This window comes from Drosophila navojoa, chromosome 4 (assembly GCF_054131105.1).
Source record: "Drosophila navojoa isolate 15081-1374.11 chromosome 4, UAZ_NAV_1.0, whole genome shotgun sequence".
NCBI lineage: Eukaryota > Metazoa > Arthropoda > Insecta > Diptera > Drosophilidae > Drosophila > Drosophila navojoa.
Window position 1 is genome coordinate 3,699,068 of NC_142892.1, and position 18,310 is coordinate 3,717,377.

Genomic DNA, 18,310 nt, shown 5'->3' on the forward strand with positions numbered 1-18,310 from the left:
AATAAGCTTGGCGTCCTGCGGGAGCTGAAGCTGCCACCCTGCCCCTGGCTGCCGGCAAAAAGGAATGTAAAGAAAACAGCAGCTCCTTGGGCTGCTGCACATTTAATACCCCTCACTTTTACCGTGGGGTATATGCTTTAGAGGGATTGAAAATTAAAAAGAAATCATTTTCTACTTTCATTAATAATGAATACAATCTTCATATTCATTAAACAAAACAAAAGGAAAGTGTAAGGCATAAAGTCCATGTCTAAGGTGGGGCTTACGAGTGTAAAGAACTAGACTAAGAAGAAGAAGAACCTTAAAATTCATAAATCTAATAACAGAAATTAATGCAAAGTAGAAATCCCAAATCCCATTTTAGTTCTCAGACATTCGCCTGCTTCACACATCTTACAGGGTATTTGAGCTTTGGCATATGCCACTTTCTTTTGGTATTTCATTTCATTCGAGCTGTCGACACTTGGGGGGGCCGGGCCTCGCGAGGGCTGGTCGAGGGGTTTTTGGTTCGTGCGCAATGTGCGAAAATCACAACATTTTAATCTTATAATCTGAATTTATGAGCAGACTCAATTTCGTTATGCTTAACGACATTTTATGCGGTTATTTTATGCAGGCAGCCAAAGCTCGAGTAGATGAAGCACAATGCTCTCTCATTCGCACACACACGAACACACATGCATACATGTGCTCTGCGGTTTGTTGGCATCCTAAATGGCAGCAGCAGCGCCAACAACAGCAGCAGCTGCTAGCTACAACGACGAAAGTTAAGTACATCAAATAGTGTGTGTGATTGTGTGTGTGTGTGTGTGTTAGGGAGAAACGTGAGTTTATATATGTATGTATGTGTATGTGTGTGTGTGTGTAAGTGGGTGCTTGAGATTTTGTATGGTCGCACAAAACACATTAGTTGAAAGTACTGACCAACAAAGCCACTAACAAGCTGTCGGTTGACTCCCCACACACACACACACACACACACACACACACACACACACACATTTACACATCTTGTACTGCATTACATATTGAAGTGCCATTATGTGTGCCAAAATATTTGCCTGCTTTCACCTCGTCTTCTCCTTTCCTCGCTTTTGTTGCTTAGCTCAACATTTTGCCGTTAGCAAACTTTTTTAATAAAATCATTTAAATAAATGTGAATTTAAATTAATATACATATTAAAGTATGTTTTTAAACAGAAATAACTTTAACTTAACTGTTTTTTTGTTATTATTATCGCAAAGGAAAAAACTTTTATTATCATCATATATATCACACACGCAGCGAGAACTGCAAGTCAGTTGCTTAAATTTATTATTTATGAATACAGACGTATATATACATATATGTATTTATACATATATAAACGGTTATACATTCATTTACATTTTAATACCTGCTTCGAATACAATTTATTAACTTTTAAAGTTTTTTGTTTTGTTTGCTTATATTTTAGTCACACTTAAATAGTTTATAAAATCTTCTTATGCTTTTCGTTGGTTTATTCATATACAATTAAAGCCATTCTCATACATATTATATCTCTTATATATCCCATCTCATTTCATCATAAATTCCTATGAATAAGAAAATACTAGCTTATTTTCTTGCTAGAATATATCAGACGGAAAAACAACTTGCGAATTTTCTTTGTACAATCAAGTGAGTTAACTCATTCACTTTTTATGAAAATCCTATAAACGCTTAGCAAACTTTAGTACAAAGTTTCAATAGAAAATATCTGCAGATTATTGCTTAGATAAATAGCCTAAAATACCTTAGCTTCTTGTCTAGAAAATAACAAAATTTAAGAATTTTCTTTATCTATTTTTTGTGGTTTTATTCCTTGAACTAATTTAATCACTTTTGTGTATAAAAGTATTCAGCAAATGTGGTCAAAGACTTTATGTATTATTTCGTATTAGATTATCTGATTTTGCTACTGTTTTATCTAATTTTGTCTGGAATATACGAACATTTACTTTAGATATCTTTTTATATATTTAATTTTTATAAATCAATTTGTTTTCATTTGATAAATTTAAATGTTTAATAAAAATACTTGATTGCATTTAAATTTCATTTAAATATACACACATAAGTATCCGTTGTAATGTATATGTATATTTATATTTTTTTTCTTTGTTTTTTTTTTTTCGTTATTTTTCTTGGCTCTTTAATCCATATAAATTGTTGTTTGTCCTGTTTTCGACTTATTGTCTTGCCGAAATATTTATGCTGATTTTTATTATTCCTTCTATTTTTGCATATTTTATATATATATATTATTTTTTTTTGTCGTTGTTTTCTTTTCGTTTTTTATTCGTTACTGTCAATTGCGCGTTGTTGTCGCTCGTCTATTGATGCCGTGGTAGCCATTTTGCTTGGCTGTTTTGCGGCCGGTCTCCTTGCCGCTGCCACCGCCGCCGCTGCCGCCGTTGCTGCTGCTGCTGTTGCCACTCCCGCTGTTATTGCTGGCCGTATCTACATCCGTTTCCGCTACAATTGGCGGACCCCATGACACTTGTCTCCTCACAGTGGGCGCCGTCGACGCAGTCCCCTTGCGTCGCCTTGTGCCCGGCTGCTGAAGTGTTGCAGCTCTTTGTAGCGGTTGCCGCTGTGGCAACGGCTGTTGCTGTTGCTGTTGCCTTTGATTGTCATGCTTCTGCTGCTGCTGCGGAGATGTTTGGCATTGCATTTTTATTAAAAAAAAAAAAAACGATGTTTTCTTCTTTCAAAGTTCTCTTTCGTTTCACATATTCCTTTTACATATTTCTGCATTCAAACATTTGTTGCTGCCACGTTGCATATGCTTTAATTAGTCGGGCTGCCAACAATGCTGTTGCATGCAACGCATGCTAGTTGTTGGGATTGCTTCATGCGTACCTTTTAATTAACATGCTGCACACAATTCACAACTCGTGCACCTATTCAGCTGGCCAGCATTGTTGCTGCCAAACCGAACGCATGCGTAGAGCCACCTCTTATATAATATTATTATATACAATATATATGTTTTTTAAAGAATCCTCACATGTGTTAATGAAATAGTTAATTGATATTTGCAGTGGGTTAAAAAGTGAACTTAAATTAAGTTTTTGTTGCAGTTGCTGTGAGACTTAAAAGACCTTTTAAAGCTATTCATTTATATGGACTAGAAAAACTTGCTTTAGATATAATTGCTTAAAAGGATGTATATTATATTTGTAGAGCATATATATATCTTTTTTTTTATGTACAACAAATCGAATCATAAACTTTCTAAAGTATTTTCCACACAAGAGCGAAATCTTGGCAACGTTTAGGTGAGCAAATATTGTTTTCAAATTAAGTTCAATTTCGTTTTGCATCTTTTTTCACACACACACCCACACACACACACAGCAATTAGAAGTTTTTGTGCAGCTCTTGCAGCTTTGAATCGATATCAAATTGATTTTCCAATGAAATTTTTTGTTGACTTGTGGTTGGGTTGCGCATACGCCGCGTGGGCCAGCGCTTGTGTGTGTGTGTGTGTGTTTGTTCTGGGTGTATTTGTTTATAAAGCTGTGGGCTGCTGTTTTAATTTACACATCATTAGCTCGACTTTTTGCCTTCATTAAGATTTATAGAAAAGTTGTACAAGTGTCTGTGTGTGTGTTGCTGTGTTGCTGTGTGTTTTTCTGCTTGAGGTTTTTTGTATTTGCATTCTAAGCTCGTAATGAGTTTTACCGCAACATTGCGGCAAACTGGGAAAGTTAAGTGCGTGCTGCGTTTGTGGCCAAGCCAAATGAACAGCTAGAGCAGCAGCAGCAGCAGTGCCAGCAAGAAAATGCAAAGGAGCCGTGCCACAAAACATTTTGGCATCAAAAGAAACTAGGCATACATGCAACAGCAACAGCAGCAACTGCACCCGCACTTGCACTTTTTCTTTGCTTAAACAAAAGCCGCTCAAAGAATACACCCCGAGCAGCTCTTCAGCCTGGCTGGCAGCTGTAAGCGAAACTTTTTGATTTGCTGTGGGGAAAATGGAAACTTTTTGGGGGATGCGCTTCAATTTCGGTTGCCTTGCAATCAGCCAGGAAGAAGGCAGCGTCGACGGCAAACGCCGCAAGTCAGCCGGAAATGGAGGAGCGCACATAAAGAGACTGGGCAGAAGAAGATCGCTGAGCGGGGCCACACCAGTGATGGGTGTCAGGGGTCGAGCTGCAGCACAATGTTGCCTAGACAATGGCGCACGCACTTTGCCCGCACAAGTTTTGCCAAGACACAATACCCTACCAATAGAAGCGTAGGGTAGATGCAGTCCGAAGAAAATAAAAAGTTTAAAAAAATCTTAGTCATATAGAGTAACTGTTAGTCGGTCAGAGTTGAGTCTTGTCATGGCCATGCCAGATTTGAATGCAGCTTGCAATGAAGCTGGAGCCACGTAGATTTGCAATGCGAGATTCGAGATAGCGAGCGACTAGTCACAAAATTCAATTTGGCTGCAGCTTAAGTTCAACTCTGCGAAAAGTACATGCTAAGTAAGCTCAAAAGTAGAAACGCTACCCGCCTTCCCCGAGCCCCACCCCTTAAAAATAAAAAATAGAAACTTTCGACAGACACTTTTGACGCTACGAGCTATATAAAAGCCAATAAGTTCAATATTTTGCTTTTAGATTTCGGCAAGAGAGAAAAAGGAAGAGTGAGAGAGAGAGAGAGAGAGAGAGAGAGAGAGAGAGCTAGAGAGGTTCACAAAAAGTTGTTTTTTCTTTAGTTCGTGCTGTAAAGTCGGTTGCAAAGTTTCAAGTTTTGCCACATTGCCAAGCATTTACTTGGCTCAAGCTCGATTTCTATTTATATATATATTCATATATATGTATGTGCATATATAAATCATGCCACATGGCACGATATGGCAGGTATTTGTGTACCACATGAAACAAAGTTCCAAATCGAAATAATATTGCATAAATTTGTGGCTGCCTCAATACTTGTTATTTTGGTTTTAGTTGCGGCTTTGTCTGTTCTCAGTTCCTTTGTTTGGCTCGCTTTTTGTGTAAGATTATTTTTATATAAATATTTTTCTATTTCCCTCCAATTTTTTTTTTTCGTTAGTTTCGCCTCAACGCATATTAATTTTGCAAATGTCTTTTGCAACAAAAGGGGCAATTGCAATAAGCTCCACGAACGCAGTTCAATTTACGTGGCTTTGCGTGGCCATTGAGTGTGGAGAAAGTTAAATGGGGACAGTGGGACAAAGTGAAATATTAGTTTGGAATGTTGCATTGAAAAGAGATCAAATAAAGAAGGCAAGTGAAGTAAATAAATGGGGAAGGAAAAGGAGAAGGAATGAGAAATTAGGGAAATAATTGTAAAGGAAAAGGAGAATTTAAGAGAGAAAACTGATCCTTAAGAGAATATTTAATGAAAGAGCTGTTAGGTTCAGCTAAAAACTGTTAACAGAATCTATGTATTTCGAAACTAGATAGCATAAAATTTAAATTATATTTTACATTTCTTTGGTAAAAACAGAAAGCTTAAAATCAATTGAAATTTATGATATGAACTTATGATATAAGGTTTTAAACTAAGACTGATTCTGTCAACAAACCTTGTCAATCTAACATTAATACTAAATATTCTCTTTCTCCGTAAAATTCATTGAATTTAAGTCTCTTTAAAAATTTCCTAATTTCCTTTTCGATCTTATTCGATCCACTGTGCAGCAACGTCTTTTGTGCAGCGCTTTTTCTATTAAATAAGATTTCAGACAATTGTGCACCCACACACACACACATACATACATACACACACACACACACTCGCTCGCTCGCTCGCTGTGTGGTTGCAGGCAATGCACGAATTGGCTAAAGCAACTGTCTAAACCACAAAGGCGAAGCTAAAGGAATTTGGCCAACATCCAAATGTAAGAAAACTTTCTATATGGGAAAATTAATTATAAATTTGTTAACAAAATGCTATTAAAGTAAGAGAGCGAACGATGGTCGACGTTCGGCCATTATTATTTTCATACTCTGGCCCATTAAATAATTCATATTTAATTAAACGTGCAAAGCATTTTATCAGCAATCTGCGTTTTTTTGTCTGTCATACAAAACAATTGTTGTTGTTGCGAAAAAACGTTCTCAACTACTTCTCGCCCCCAAAAGGCGGGAGGCGCGAGCGTGAATTGGTATGCGATTGATTTTCAGCTGATTTTAATTAAGCAATCGCATAATAAGCGTTCGCTTTTTTTTTATAAATTTTAAATCAACAACAATTAAAACAACACGCATAAATGCACATAACGACATTAAATTACGATTATTCAAATAAATCGTAATACTATTGCTGCATTGATACCCATTGAAGAGTTGCACAAAGTGAGGGAGCAAAGAGAAGTTTAATGAATGCTGAAGCTGGTTGAAGGCTGAAAGGACTAGATGTGAAAGAGTAGGACTAGATATTTAAATTATCATCATAGCTATCTATATTAACTCGGGAATATGCAGAGGTAGAGCTACGTGATTTAGTATGCATGTCCTGGATATATAAGCAGATAATATTCTATGCAGTTCAGAGCAGAAAAATATGATAAAGTTGTCATATTTCTAGTATACCATTTCAAGACAGATTATTTTATTTTATATAAAAGAGAATAGAAAAAAACAGAAAAATATAAGAAATAGCTTGAAATTGAATGGAAAATACTAGATAAGAGAAAATAAATAAACAATAAATTAATGACAATCTACTCCATCAAACATAAGCACAAAAGAAACAAATATTTATGAAAAATGCTCGAAAAGACAAGATAAGAGAAGCCAAAGAGATAATTTATATGCCCCGCTTGCAACGATTATCTGAGTGTAATCATTGTCAACTGAATGATATATACATATATCATGTAAGATACATATAACAGGGTATTTGCCAGTCAGTCAAAAGACAAACAATGTTAAAATGCTGAAAACAATAAAAAAAGCGAACAGCGAAGAAAATGTTTGAATTCAATTTAATTTATATTATTCAAGTATTTATTTGTTGATGTTAATTTAAAATCAATTCAATTAGCATAATTTTGCAAGTTGCTCAAAGCACACACACACACACGTACATATTTACTTTGATTTCATACATTAGATTAGGGGCAGTTTAGGGTGTGGCCCGCACTTCATAAGCTGCCCATAATCCAGATGTATTTCTATATATATTTTTTATTTCACTGCAGAGAGCAAATCAATCGGATTTATCTTCATAAAAGCTAGATTATAATAATTTATGTTGAATGTTCATGCGGGGTAAAAGCGATTTCACATATTCCAAAGTAGTAAATGTAAAAATCTATGGACTAGATATTATATGATTCATATATGTATGCATGATATGTAGTCAAGCAAAAAGGTTTGGATATTATATTTATAAACCCATGATATTTGAATTATGATTATGCTTTCGATATTGTTTATAATAAATATGTATATATAGGTTCTTAAAAGTAGTAAAAATTTGAAACACACTTGCAGAAGATGTTTGGGTTATTGACAGGAATAGATAAAGCTGTTCTATATGTGAGCTGCCTTATCATTATTGTTTTACTCTGAGTTAAGATTCTTGCTATTCATTGCTTATAATAATTTATGTCTGCAAGCGTATTTAGACTTCGGCTAGCCGAAGCTGATTCTATCTCAGTAGAGCTATCTTCAGGCAGATAACAAATATATTTTTGCCATGCTTTATGTTCCACATAGTATATTGGTTTTTGTATGCATTATGTAGTATGACATGCTCTGTGTGTGTGTGTGTCTGTTATATACATGGGCGTGGCTGGGTGGTGGGTTACTTGACTCCATTTTACAGCTCATGCAAGCTCGTCTCACTAATTGTGACGAGGGGCGCCAATTTGCTTAAATTTGGGCTTACCGGCAAAGTTGTTGTAGTCGTACTCGTTGTTGTTGGTGTTGTAGCTGTTGGTGTTGTTGTTGCTGTTGTTGTTGTTGCTGCTGCTGCTGTAGTGGATTCCGTGGCATCCGTCTGACCATTTTGCATTGTTGGCATTTCTGTTGGCTCGTCAACTGCAATGTTGTAATGTCATATTTTGCATGGCTTTTGAAAAAAAACGTATATTTACATGACGCACCGTTCGTGGTGGCCGCAGCCGTTGTCGTTGCCGTAGTGACTGCCGCATCCGCATCCGTTGCAAGGTTAAGCAGCTGCTCTGCTTCCTGCTGCTCTTTTTGCTCTTTGGCTGGCTGCACCTCCGTCTCGTCCAACTGCTGCTCCACTGTTGCCGCCGCCTGCTCCACGTTGTCGTCCTCCTCCTCCTCCTCCTCCTCCACCTCATCGATGCGCGCTGCAATGTCGCCATTCTTTGTTGCCACCGTAGTGGGTGTGGCTGGCGGCGCACTGCCATTCTTCAAGATGCCTACCAAAGGCGCACCGTTGCCCGGCTTTTTGTCCTCCTGCGGCAGCTGCAGCAACAGACAAAGCCAGTTGCATATAAATCTCATTATACAATACACACAAACACACTCACGCACACACACACACATATATATACTGTTACAGTTACAGCATGTTGCACTTACCGCCTTATAGCTATACGGTGGCAGCGCGCTGCCTGCTTTCATGACCGTTGCAGCGGCAGTGCCTTTGACACCTGGCGATTCGAGCATTTTGGTTGCCTGCTCCTTGGACCAAATGATGTCCTCGTCCGTTTCGCGCTCGATGCGCTTCTTGTAGGCCAAATGGCTGCGGTATACCTCAAGCAGGCAGCACACAACAATGATGACAAACACGCTGGTCAGCGTTATGAACAGCACCTGGGTGGAGTCCTCCTTTTTGTCCACATCATAAACGAATTTCGATATGTAGGGTACACGCTGCGGCGGCTCTTCGACCCAGGGCTCCGGTATCTGGTATCGGATCAACGTGGAATTGCATGCAATCAGTACGGCCCCTACTACCACTACCACCGTCTCTCATCCCCTGTTACTTACCATGCTCACATTGACCATTGGCTCCTGTGTGGGCTGTTCGCTCACATCGAATTTGGCATTGCATTGAGCGCTGCGTAGGCCCTGCGGATTAATGACGGTTATGTTGTCGGCGCCTGATTTGGTAAACAGCATATATTCCTCAAGTGGCTTCATTATGTGCCCATTCACCTGTATATAGATGTCTGCAAATATAGATATACATATATACATATATATATTTATGTGGCTTGAAATCTTCATTAGTATAGGTCATTAATTGTAATTGAAATGCAAATGCGCTTCAAGTTGGAGTCCAAGTAGGAGTTCCAGCATGGGCACCGAACTCTGAATTGGATTTCAAAGTCGAACAGAGACTTGTATTGGCTCAGAGCTCCAGTGGGTGGGTGGGGGTCTGTGAGCATTCGTGCATGTTTAATGTCCGTTCGAAATTAGCAATAAAATTTTTAATACCCAAACTTAAGTGCTAAATGTGTGTGTGTATGTGTGTGTGTGCATGTGTGTGTTTACACTGCTCTACAAAATTGTTTGGCTAGCAGCTCAAGTTTGTTCATGCATTAAGTTTTCAAGTTTACTTTAAAATCATAAATAATATATCAGAGTTTGCTATCTACTTAATGAATTTGTTTGCTGCGTCCCAACAATGAATCATTGGCGATGCAGCAAACAAAAAAATAATATGTTAATTTGAATTGAAATACATAATGTCAGAACAATGAAGAACAATAATTTAATGAAAAAAATATAAAAAAATGAATGTATATAATAGCTTGCAAGAGTAGCGAAGATTTAATACTCTAACTTCTGCAAAAATCACTTGGAATTTATTTAAATTTTTAAGCAAACTATCTAAGTAAGATATCTGATGATATAGTAGATTTATATTGGTTAAATGCTAGCTTACAAGTCTAGTAATCGGCATGAAGCCAAAGGCCAGTCAAAGTGACTTCAAAGAGATACAAATACCTCTTTGATTCCAGGCGATCATTAAAATTCATCTGTCTGCTCGTTTTTAATTCATTTTGTTTTATTTTTAATATATATTTTTGACCCTTGAGTTTGAAGATTGATAGAAGATATCCTGAACAGCGCAGAAAACTTCTTAAGAATAATACTCAAGGCTTCAATATGATTTTTTAATAGAATATAGTATGAAAGTAGTTAACCTATTTAATGTTCATCAATAGAATTTTGATTAAAAACTTGAATAGAAATAGAAAATAGAATTTCAAAACAGTGCCACAATTGTTTATACAGATCATAGAAGCTATTTCATTGACGTTCAATTATTAGCGCTGAATATAATTTTAGATTTTAGATAATTGTTTTCCACAAAACTGAAATACCCTTTCGCAGCCAAGGCACAATTAAATATATCATAATTTGAGTACAATATAATTTAACCATAAATTAACTGATTGAAAGCGATTTTAATGCCATGCTCAACATGAAATTTGTATTATTCCAAATAGCATAAATAAATCAAACAATTAAATATGTTATTAAATACGCAGCTTATTATGCTGCATAATGCCATTATATGCCGTTGGCTTTCAATATTCGTTCATTAATTGCAAGTTGAACGTTTTTATATATCATTTGAATTGCAATTTCATTTCAGCATCAGCAAAAAGTATTTTCAACTTGAATTTGACTTGTTTTTAACAAATTTTGATTTTGCAACTTCAATTGATATTATGGATATTTGAGCAGGTATTGAAGGGTAAAGTTTTTGCCATCTGAATTTTGGCCAACAGTGTGCCGGGTGGGCGGGGCCCAGTTGGCCCTGTTTATGGCCATTGGCAAACTAACGCGCATCGATGGCGCTTTAATGGGGCACGTTTAACGGCTGCAGCATGTGCTTGCATGAGTTGCACGTATGTATGTGTGGTGGTAGGGCGGTTGGGCGTGGTTAGCGTTAAACTAACAGCTGGCTAGCTAGCTGAGTGACTGGATGAAGAGCAAGAGGGCGAGATTGGGAGTTGAGCATTTTAATCAAAGTGCTGGCCGCTGCGGTTGCCTGTTGTGAAAGCAGCAACAGCAGCAACAGCAGCAGCAACAATTTAAATATGAGCCACTGTAAATCTTGAGCGCAAAAACTGACAAAATTTATGGCAACGGCCACGGAAATGACTTTTTATGGCAGCGAATAAATTTAATTTTTGGTCAACAAAGTGCTGCAGTTGAGCACCCGCTCGACGCTCTCTCCTGCTTCCTTTTCGGATAGCTCCTGTTTCTGTTCATAAACTTGCAGTAACTCGCTGCAGCCGCTGGGCGTGGCACTTGATGAGACCGCATAGCAACAACAACAATAAGAGCAACAAAAATTTGAGCATGTCACGAAAAAATCAAGTAGAGTACTCTGTTGAAGACTAGAAGATATCCTGTAAGTGGGCAGAAGAGCGGGATTTTTCCTGCATCCACTGATTTACCTCGACAGTCAGACAGACAGGTATCGATAGCTGGAACCGATAGTGTTCACAGTTTTTCTCTGCTGCTTTTATGCCCTTGCACAACATACCCCAACGACGCTAACCCTGTTTACAGGATATAATTAATGGCAAAGCGAGCTCAAATTTATGACTCCTGACTCTTGACTCCTGACTCCTGCTTTTGACTTGCCACTGGCCACAAAGGCAACCCCTTGGAACTCCTTTAATCATCGCTGCTCCACCTCCACCTCCATCTCCTCCCACTACTCACTTGACAGGCATCCGCTGTAGCTCTTGAAGATGGCAAAGCGTGAATCCGTCGTATTAATGCCGCCGATCTGCGCCCGATTTGCGCCCTCGTCCGGGCTGCTGGTCAGCGCGCGTGCCGCAAAGGCCGTTAGGGGCACCTGTTCGCGATCAATGTAGAGCAGCGCCTGGGTGCCGTTGCGTTCATAGTACACCGAATGACGCGCGCTGTTCAGGAAATTCCGATCGATGCGTGCGCCCACCGTTTGGCCGCGCTCGCGATCCTCCTCGAACTGCAGGTAGCCGTCCGAGATGATGGCCAGCAGCAGATAATAGCTGCGCTCTGCAGCTGTCTGCAGCAGCAGCATAATGCGATTAGCTCGCCGCAAGTCGAACGAGGAGAAGGCCAGCTGTAGGCGCACGTAGTCAACGCTGCCCGTGCTGGGCAGCTCGAATTTGCGCTGCAGCGTGGACTCGCCGCTGAAGTCGGCGCCCTTCTCCACCGAACAGAACTCGCCCAGGAAGCTGGTGTGCTCGCAGTCGCAGGTGGACATCTGTTCGGCAAAGTGCTCCTTGCAAATGCCGCCGTTCTTGCAGGGCTCCGCATCGCATTTAATCTGGCAATTGGGCAGGACGCCATCCAGAGCTGGGGGAGTAGAGAAAAGTGTATTAGAAGAGTTATTTTCTTGATGGAGTTGAGAGGGCATGAGAGGTGTTGGATAGGATTTGGATTAATCATCAGTGTGCCAATCAGAAGATCAAGGATCAAGGCAATGTTTGGAAGGCTCTACGAGTCAGTCAGCTATTGAGTTAGTCATGGGAAGATACACATATCAAAGGATATTGGGGAAAATATAGTAAATAATGTTATGTCTTGATGATCATACAATTAGATGCAAAAGGAAATTTGAAAAAGTTTGTAATCGTAAATTTTGACTTGATGATCATACAGATAGATATAATTCTATTATGTCTCTGATCTTCAATCTCAAGTGTGTCATGTATATGGAAATTAAGGAAAGTTGGGAGTAGTAAATTGTGCCTTGGTGAACATGCAGATATATATAACTCTATTACAGTCGAGTCTCGATAATTCGAAATAGCAACGGGATCAGTTTTCTTTCGATTAACATAGAAATACTAGTTATCGAGAATTATCATGAAAGAATTTCTTTCAAGGGGATATAATTTTTTTCGATCTTCTATTTAGCGGACTACAAGCTATCGATATTCGACTGTATATCTCTGATCTTCCATCAGAATATATGCCGAAGGAAATTAGGTATAGTTTGTAATAGTAAATTGTGACTTGAAGATCATACAGACACATAGAATATGAATAAAAGAATATCGATCTAGAAAAGCCTATTTATACTCAATCTAAAGACCTGATTAAGAAGTTTGAGCTAGACGTTCTTTATCAATCAGTCAGTAAATGAATCAATAAGTCAGTCAGACTGTGCATGAAGCATTCCAAGTGTAAGCAAACCCAACTATTTACGTTGTGTGTGTCGATCATCAATCAGTTAGTCCGCATACTTTGATTTCTATACATATTAGTATGTATATTACTTATTCAGAGAGAGAGAGAGAGAGAGGGAAAGAGAGAGAGGGAGAGAGAGTATGCTGAGTAGAGTAATAAATAGTTTCTTGGTTTTGTGGCTGCACTCAAACCAGTTACTTAATCGTATCAATGTCGGCACACAATTTCCGCGGCGTGTGTGTGTGTGTGTGTGTATGTGTGGTCACATAAATCATACGCCGTGTAGCCAGCGGCATTTGGCCTATCGCATTGGCATTAATCTTGGCACACCAAGTGGAGGAGCCTGGCCTCAGCTTAACAGGCGCAGCACTCTACGGAAATTGCCTGCATATTAAGTTGCACAAAGTGGATAGAAGTGGGGACTAAATGGCAGCCCAAAATGGATTTAGGCAATGTCTGTGTGTGTGCGGTTGAGCATGTGTATGTGTGTCAGTGTGTGCGTTGGCTTGGGCCGCAAAATTGCACTCAGTGAAAATTGATTTATACTCGGTACTTACTGGGCGCTATATTCCTTTCATTGATTTCCGCCAAGTCGATCAACTGGGCGCCAATTTTGAGGCCGCGCACACAGCCGATATAGCCTTCGAGTGCCGGTGCATCCACATTTGGTCGCAGCAAATTTGCCGGATCGTAGCCACCGACATGGAATTGAAAGTACTCCGTTGGCGGTGCGGGCGGACGATGGGGCGACAGCACCTCTGCAAATAAACAAAATCAAAATGAGCTAGCTGGCCAGCAGAGTGGAGTAGTTGGGTTTTGGCCCATCGCCACAAATCGAATTCAATTCGTGGCCAGCCCAATGCCAATGCGGAAATGGCTGTTCATTGCTGTGGAATTTCCGATTCCATCGGCATTTCGCAGCTTAAGCTTGTCTAATTGAAATGTTTTGACTACATTCGACAGCTGGCCACAGCTGCAGCGGCCTAAAATGTCAGTTAACGCATTTAATTACATAAGTGCTTGTGTCTTACATTCGGCCTGCCATTGCCCAAATGGTCGAGCATATTCGCATTTGCAAATTTTCGACCTGTGCTAATTATGATTGATTTTTGGCATCGTTGGCTCATTCCATTGCCAATTGCCGGCACAATTGTGTAGCTGCTGATTGATTGATTTGCCATTTACCATTTACCAATTTCTGTCCGAAATTCTCGTAAATTGCGAAACTCGAGATGGCCCACGTGGCAAGGTATTTGACCAGAAAGAGAGAGAGGGAGAGAGAGAGAGAGAGAGAGTGCAATAGTCAGCCTCCGTCTGGCCGCTCTTCAAGTGCTGTTCAGCACAATGTGATAAAACATTTGCCAATTGTATTTAGTTTGGACTATTGCTAATTATTTTCAATTGCATTTGAATTTTATTGACTGAAGTGTTACGTATTCATTTCGGATAAGCTAATAATGCACTGTTGTATTAAGTGTGGATTTGATATGTCGAATTAATATTCGACATTGGCATTTATGTCTTCAATTTGTAAATGTCAAAAGCAACTCTATGTTTCATTGATAATTAATAATATAATAGTCTAATGAATTGTTGCCATTTGTTAGCTATTAGCTTGCAACGCATCTAAGCGTCCATTGCCTAGGGTTCAATCGATATTTCTGAACAATAAATATTTGAAAACATTTATGCTCTAGATTTATTTTACATGCAAAACTGGATTCAGATTTGATAATCTATTTTTGTACTGATTCGAAAGTGGGACTAAAGGGTATTATGTTTCATTGAAATGTGTGTAACAGAGAGAGATAGAGAGAGAGAGAGAAAGAGAGAGAGAGAGAGAGAGAGAGAGAGATAAAAAGTGTGGCATAGGGTATATCCGTTCATCTTTCTATATATCTCGGGGATCTCGTGAACTACAAAAGCTAGAGATTGGAAATTTTGAATATCAATTTATATTTCCATATACCATACGCACTACAAGTGTTTCTTCCCTTTGTATATCTCATTCCTAGTTATCTATACAAATCTGAGGGCCCTAAGTATCTACTAGTCAGGCAGTCCCCAATAAAGCATTTCTATTTGCTTTGTACATATTTTTTTCCTATTCGGGATTTCTGTTTGTAAACAGAAAAATTGAACTTTTTCGTGGAATATAAAAAATGATTTCAATATAATTGACATTCAATGTTTATCAAAAGCTAATCCAATGGACAGTCGAATGTGATTTCTTTTCCATTTTTTTTTTTATTATGAAAACGTTTTCCGCATCAACAATTCAGATTCAGCATCAGCAGCAGCATCAGCATCAGTTTTAGCTTTAGTGTCTGCTGTTTCTGTTTCAGTTTTATTAACATATGCTGCTCACAAATTTGAAACAACTATAAAGCAGCTGAATGTTTTTATGCCATAGTGGAAAGTTTTGCCATTTCAATTGCTTTCACACAGTCAGTTCTCATTCTTTTTTCTATTTTTGATTTTTTTACATACTTTTTCTGCTGCATGTATATATATATATATTTTTTTTTTTCGCCTGTTTTATCGAGCTGAACAAGCACGCACGGGCGTGTATGTGTGCGTGTGTGAGTGTTGGTGAATAAAAGGGAAACATTTGAAGTGCATATAATTTGGCGATCGGAGTGCACGGATTTTCACTCTATGAGCGTGTCTCCCTCTGCGCGGAAAATTTTTGGCATTTTTGCAACTTTACTTGCTAAACTATTTGAAAATTTTCATGCTGCGCTTGGCGGCGCATAAAAAACAAACGCGTCGGGGGAGTAATTGAGCCGAGGTTAGGCAACAGGAGCTGTCAGGCAGGCGAGCAGCCAGCCAGTTAAAGAGTTGGAAGGCAGCAACAGGACGACAGGAGCAAAGGCTTTGTTGGTTCAATAACCAAAAGAAATAAAACGAAAATAAAAACAAAACGAAACGAAACCAAACAATTGCCGACTAGACGCTAGGCAACCGCCTGTCAATGCAGGGCTATGTGAGGGTTTATAGTCGCAACGCCGACGGCACTAGCGGCGGCGGCGGCGCTGGGGATGGCGAGGGCACAATTGTTTATTATGGCTGCGCCGGGCCCATCGGCGAATGGACGCAACGCGTTGCCAGTCTGCAGCCGACAATCGACCAGAGCGTTGCCACCATGTACGGCCGATTGCCGGGCGCGAGTACTGGGAGCAACAATGCGGCCGGCGGTGCTGGAGTCGCGGCGTCCCATGAACGCATCAAAATCGGCTTCTGCACGGATCTGGACAAGTCGGTGCTGATCAACAACTTTGAGAAGCGCGGCTGGCATCAGGTGAACGGCGACGATGATTGGCATTTCTATTGGGCCGGCGTGCAGACGTGCCGGAATATCTTCAGCGTGGACAGTGGCTATCGCATGCACGACAATCAGATGATCAATCACTTTCCCAATCACTATGAGCTCTCGCGCAAGGATTTGCTGGTGAAGAACATCAAGCGGTATCGCAAGGATCTCGAGCGTGACGGCAATCCGCTGGCCGAGAAAACCGAATCGAACAACTCGAGCGGCACGCGCTATCTTTACTTGGACTTTGTGCCGACGACTTTTGTGCTGCCCGCTGACTACAATATGTTTGTGGAGGAATATCGCAAGTTTCCGTTGAGCACTTGGATCATGAAGCCTTGTGGCAAATCGCAAGGCGCTGGCATTTTTCTCATCAACAAGCTGAGCAAACTGAAGAAATGGTCGAGGGAGGCGAAGGGCCCATTTCATCCACAGATTGCCAAGGAATCGTATGTTATCTCACGCTACATAGACAATCCTCTGTTGATCGGTGGCAAGAAGTTCGATTTACGGCTATATGTGCTCGTTGCCTCGTTTAGACCCTTGAAGGCATATCTCTTCAAGCTCGGCTTTTGTCGCTTTTGCACGGTTAAGTACGATACGAGCGTGACGGAGCTGGACAACATGTACGTCCACTTGACCAATGTGAGCGTGCAGAAGCACGGCGGCGAGTACAATACATTGCATGGCGGCAAATGGTCCGTGCAGAATCTGGCACTCTATTTGGAGGGAACGCGTGGCAAGGAGGTGACGGATCGTCTGTTCGGGGCCATCTCCTGGCTGATTGTGCACTCGCTGCGCGCCGTGGCGCCAGTCATGGCCAGCGATCGGCATTGCTTCGAGTGCTATGGCTACGATATCATCATTGACAATGCATTGAAACCGTGGCTCGTCGAGGTGAATGCCTCGCCCTCGCTGACATCGACCACAGTCAACGATCGCATACTCAAGTACAAGCTGATCGACAATATATTGTCGGTGGTGCTGCCGCCGGATGGGGTTCCGGATGTGCGCTGGAATAAGGTGCCCACGGCGGATGCCTTGGGCAACTTTGAGCTGCTAATCGACGAGGAGCTGGCCGCCCAAGATGAGGCGCAGAACAGCAGCAACAGCTCCTCTCATGCCAAACCCTCGAGGACGAGCAGCCGCTGGAAGTGACGAAGGTAAACGCGAGCCGAGCTCTCAGTCGCTTGGTTCAGATATGATGAGTGAGAGTGTGCAATTGCTGCCTGTTTTCTTTGTGGCGGGCGCCTAATTCGTGTTAGTCATAAATGTTCACACGTAGAAAATTTTAAGTTGATAAACTAGAACATGTCGAAAAATCTTACAGTTTGATCTAGTTGAGGACGTTTTAAGTTGTGTAATACTGTCTATATGATCTATTTAATAAAATATTACGCTCAGAAAAAATGTGAATTAAAACTGAATATTTTTTTCAGATTTCGTATTTGTAGGTTTGCTTGTTTTGCATATTTTCATGGAATTAATTAAAAATAATCGATGGTATAGAAAGTCCAGTCTTTGTGGCATTCTTATTATTTGTATTTATTTATTTGATTTTTTTTAATTAATTAATTTATTTAAATTAATTTTGTTATTTAATATTTTTGAAAATTTTTTTTTTAACCTTTCATATTAAATAAATATATTTTGTAACTTGAGATCATTCTCATAATATTTTGCCGTCAGCCATTTCTTGATTCTTGAATAAGGAAGTGAATACGATTATTTTTTTTAAGTTCTAACGACGTTCTTTCTTTCTACTTCTGCCTTGTTAAACCTTAAGACTCTACAAAGCGAACTTATATTAGCCTGAAAGAAACTTCAACAATAACAAATTCTAGAGCCCGACAAAGATTAGCAGAAATAAATTTC

At 39.8% G+C, this 18,310-nt stretch overlaps 2 protein-coding genes across 9 annotated transcripts in view; one reads left to right on the forward strand and one right to left on the reverse strand.

Annotated features, from left to right (window-relative positions):
- Window positions 1–18,310, reverse strand: part of axo (axotactin) — a 66,003-nt gene that overhangs the window by 7,750 nt on the left and 39,943 nt on the right. For 3 of the 8 annotated variants that reach the window (XM_089260153.1, XM_089260152.1, XM_089260155.1), the window contains exons 15-20: window positions 13,680–13,880; window positions 11,665–12,285; window positions 8,965–9,146; window positions 8,554–8,880; window positions 8,097–8,436; window positions 7,889–8,040 (exon numbers count right to left, since the gene is read on the reverse strand). In XM_089260153.1, the coding sequence (XP_089116279.1) occupies window positions 7,889–8,040; window positions 8,097–8,436; window positions 8,554–8,880; window positions 8,965–9,146; window positions 11,665–12,285; window positions 13,680–13,880 (1,823 nt within the window). Of the gene's footprint in view, window positions 1–2,305; window positions 2,676–7,888; window positions 8,041–8,096; window positions 8,437–8,553; window positions 8,881–8,964; window positions 9,147–11,664; window positions 12,286–13,679; window positions 13,881–18,310 lie in introns of those variants that run through there. The other 5 variants (XM_089260154.1, XM_089260156.1, XM_089260151.1 and 2 more) reach the window with 4 other exon arrangements.
- Window positions 15,609–17,768, forward strand: TTLL1B (Tubulin tyrosine ligase-like 1B). Its single transcript, XM_018101665.3, has one exon. The coding sequence runs from the start codon at window positions 16,097–16,099 to the stop codon at window positions 17,591–17,593; it is 1,497 nt and encodes a 498-aa protein (XP_017957154.1). The 5' UTR covers window positions 15,609–16,096; the 3' UTR covers window positions 17,594–17,768.

Coding starts and splice junctions, on each gene's coding strand:
- TTLL1B (XM_018101665.3), top strand. CDS start 16,097: ATGCAGGGCTATGTGAGGGTTTATAGTCGCAACGCCGACGGCACTAGC.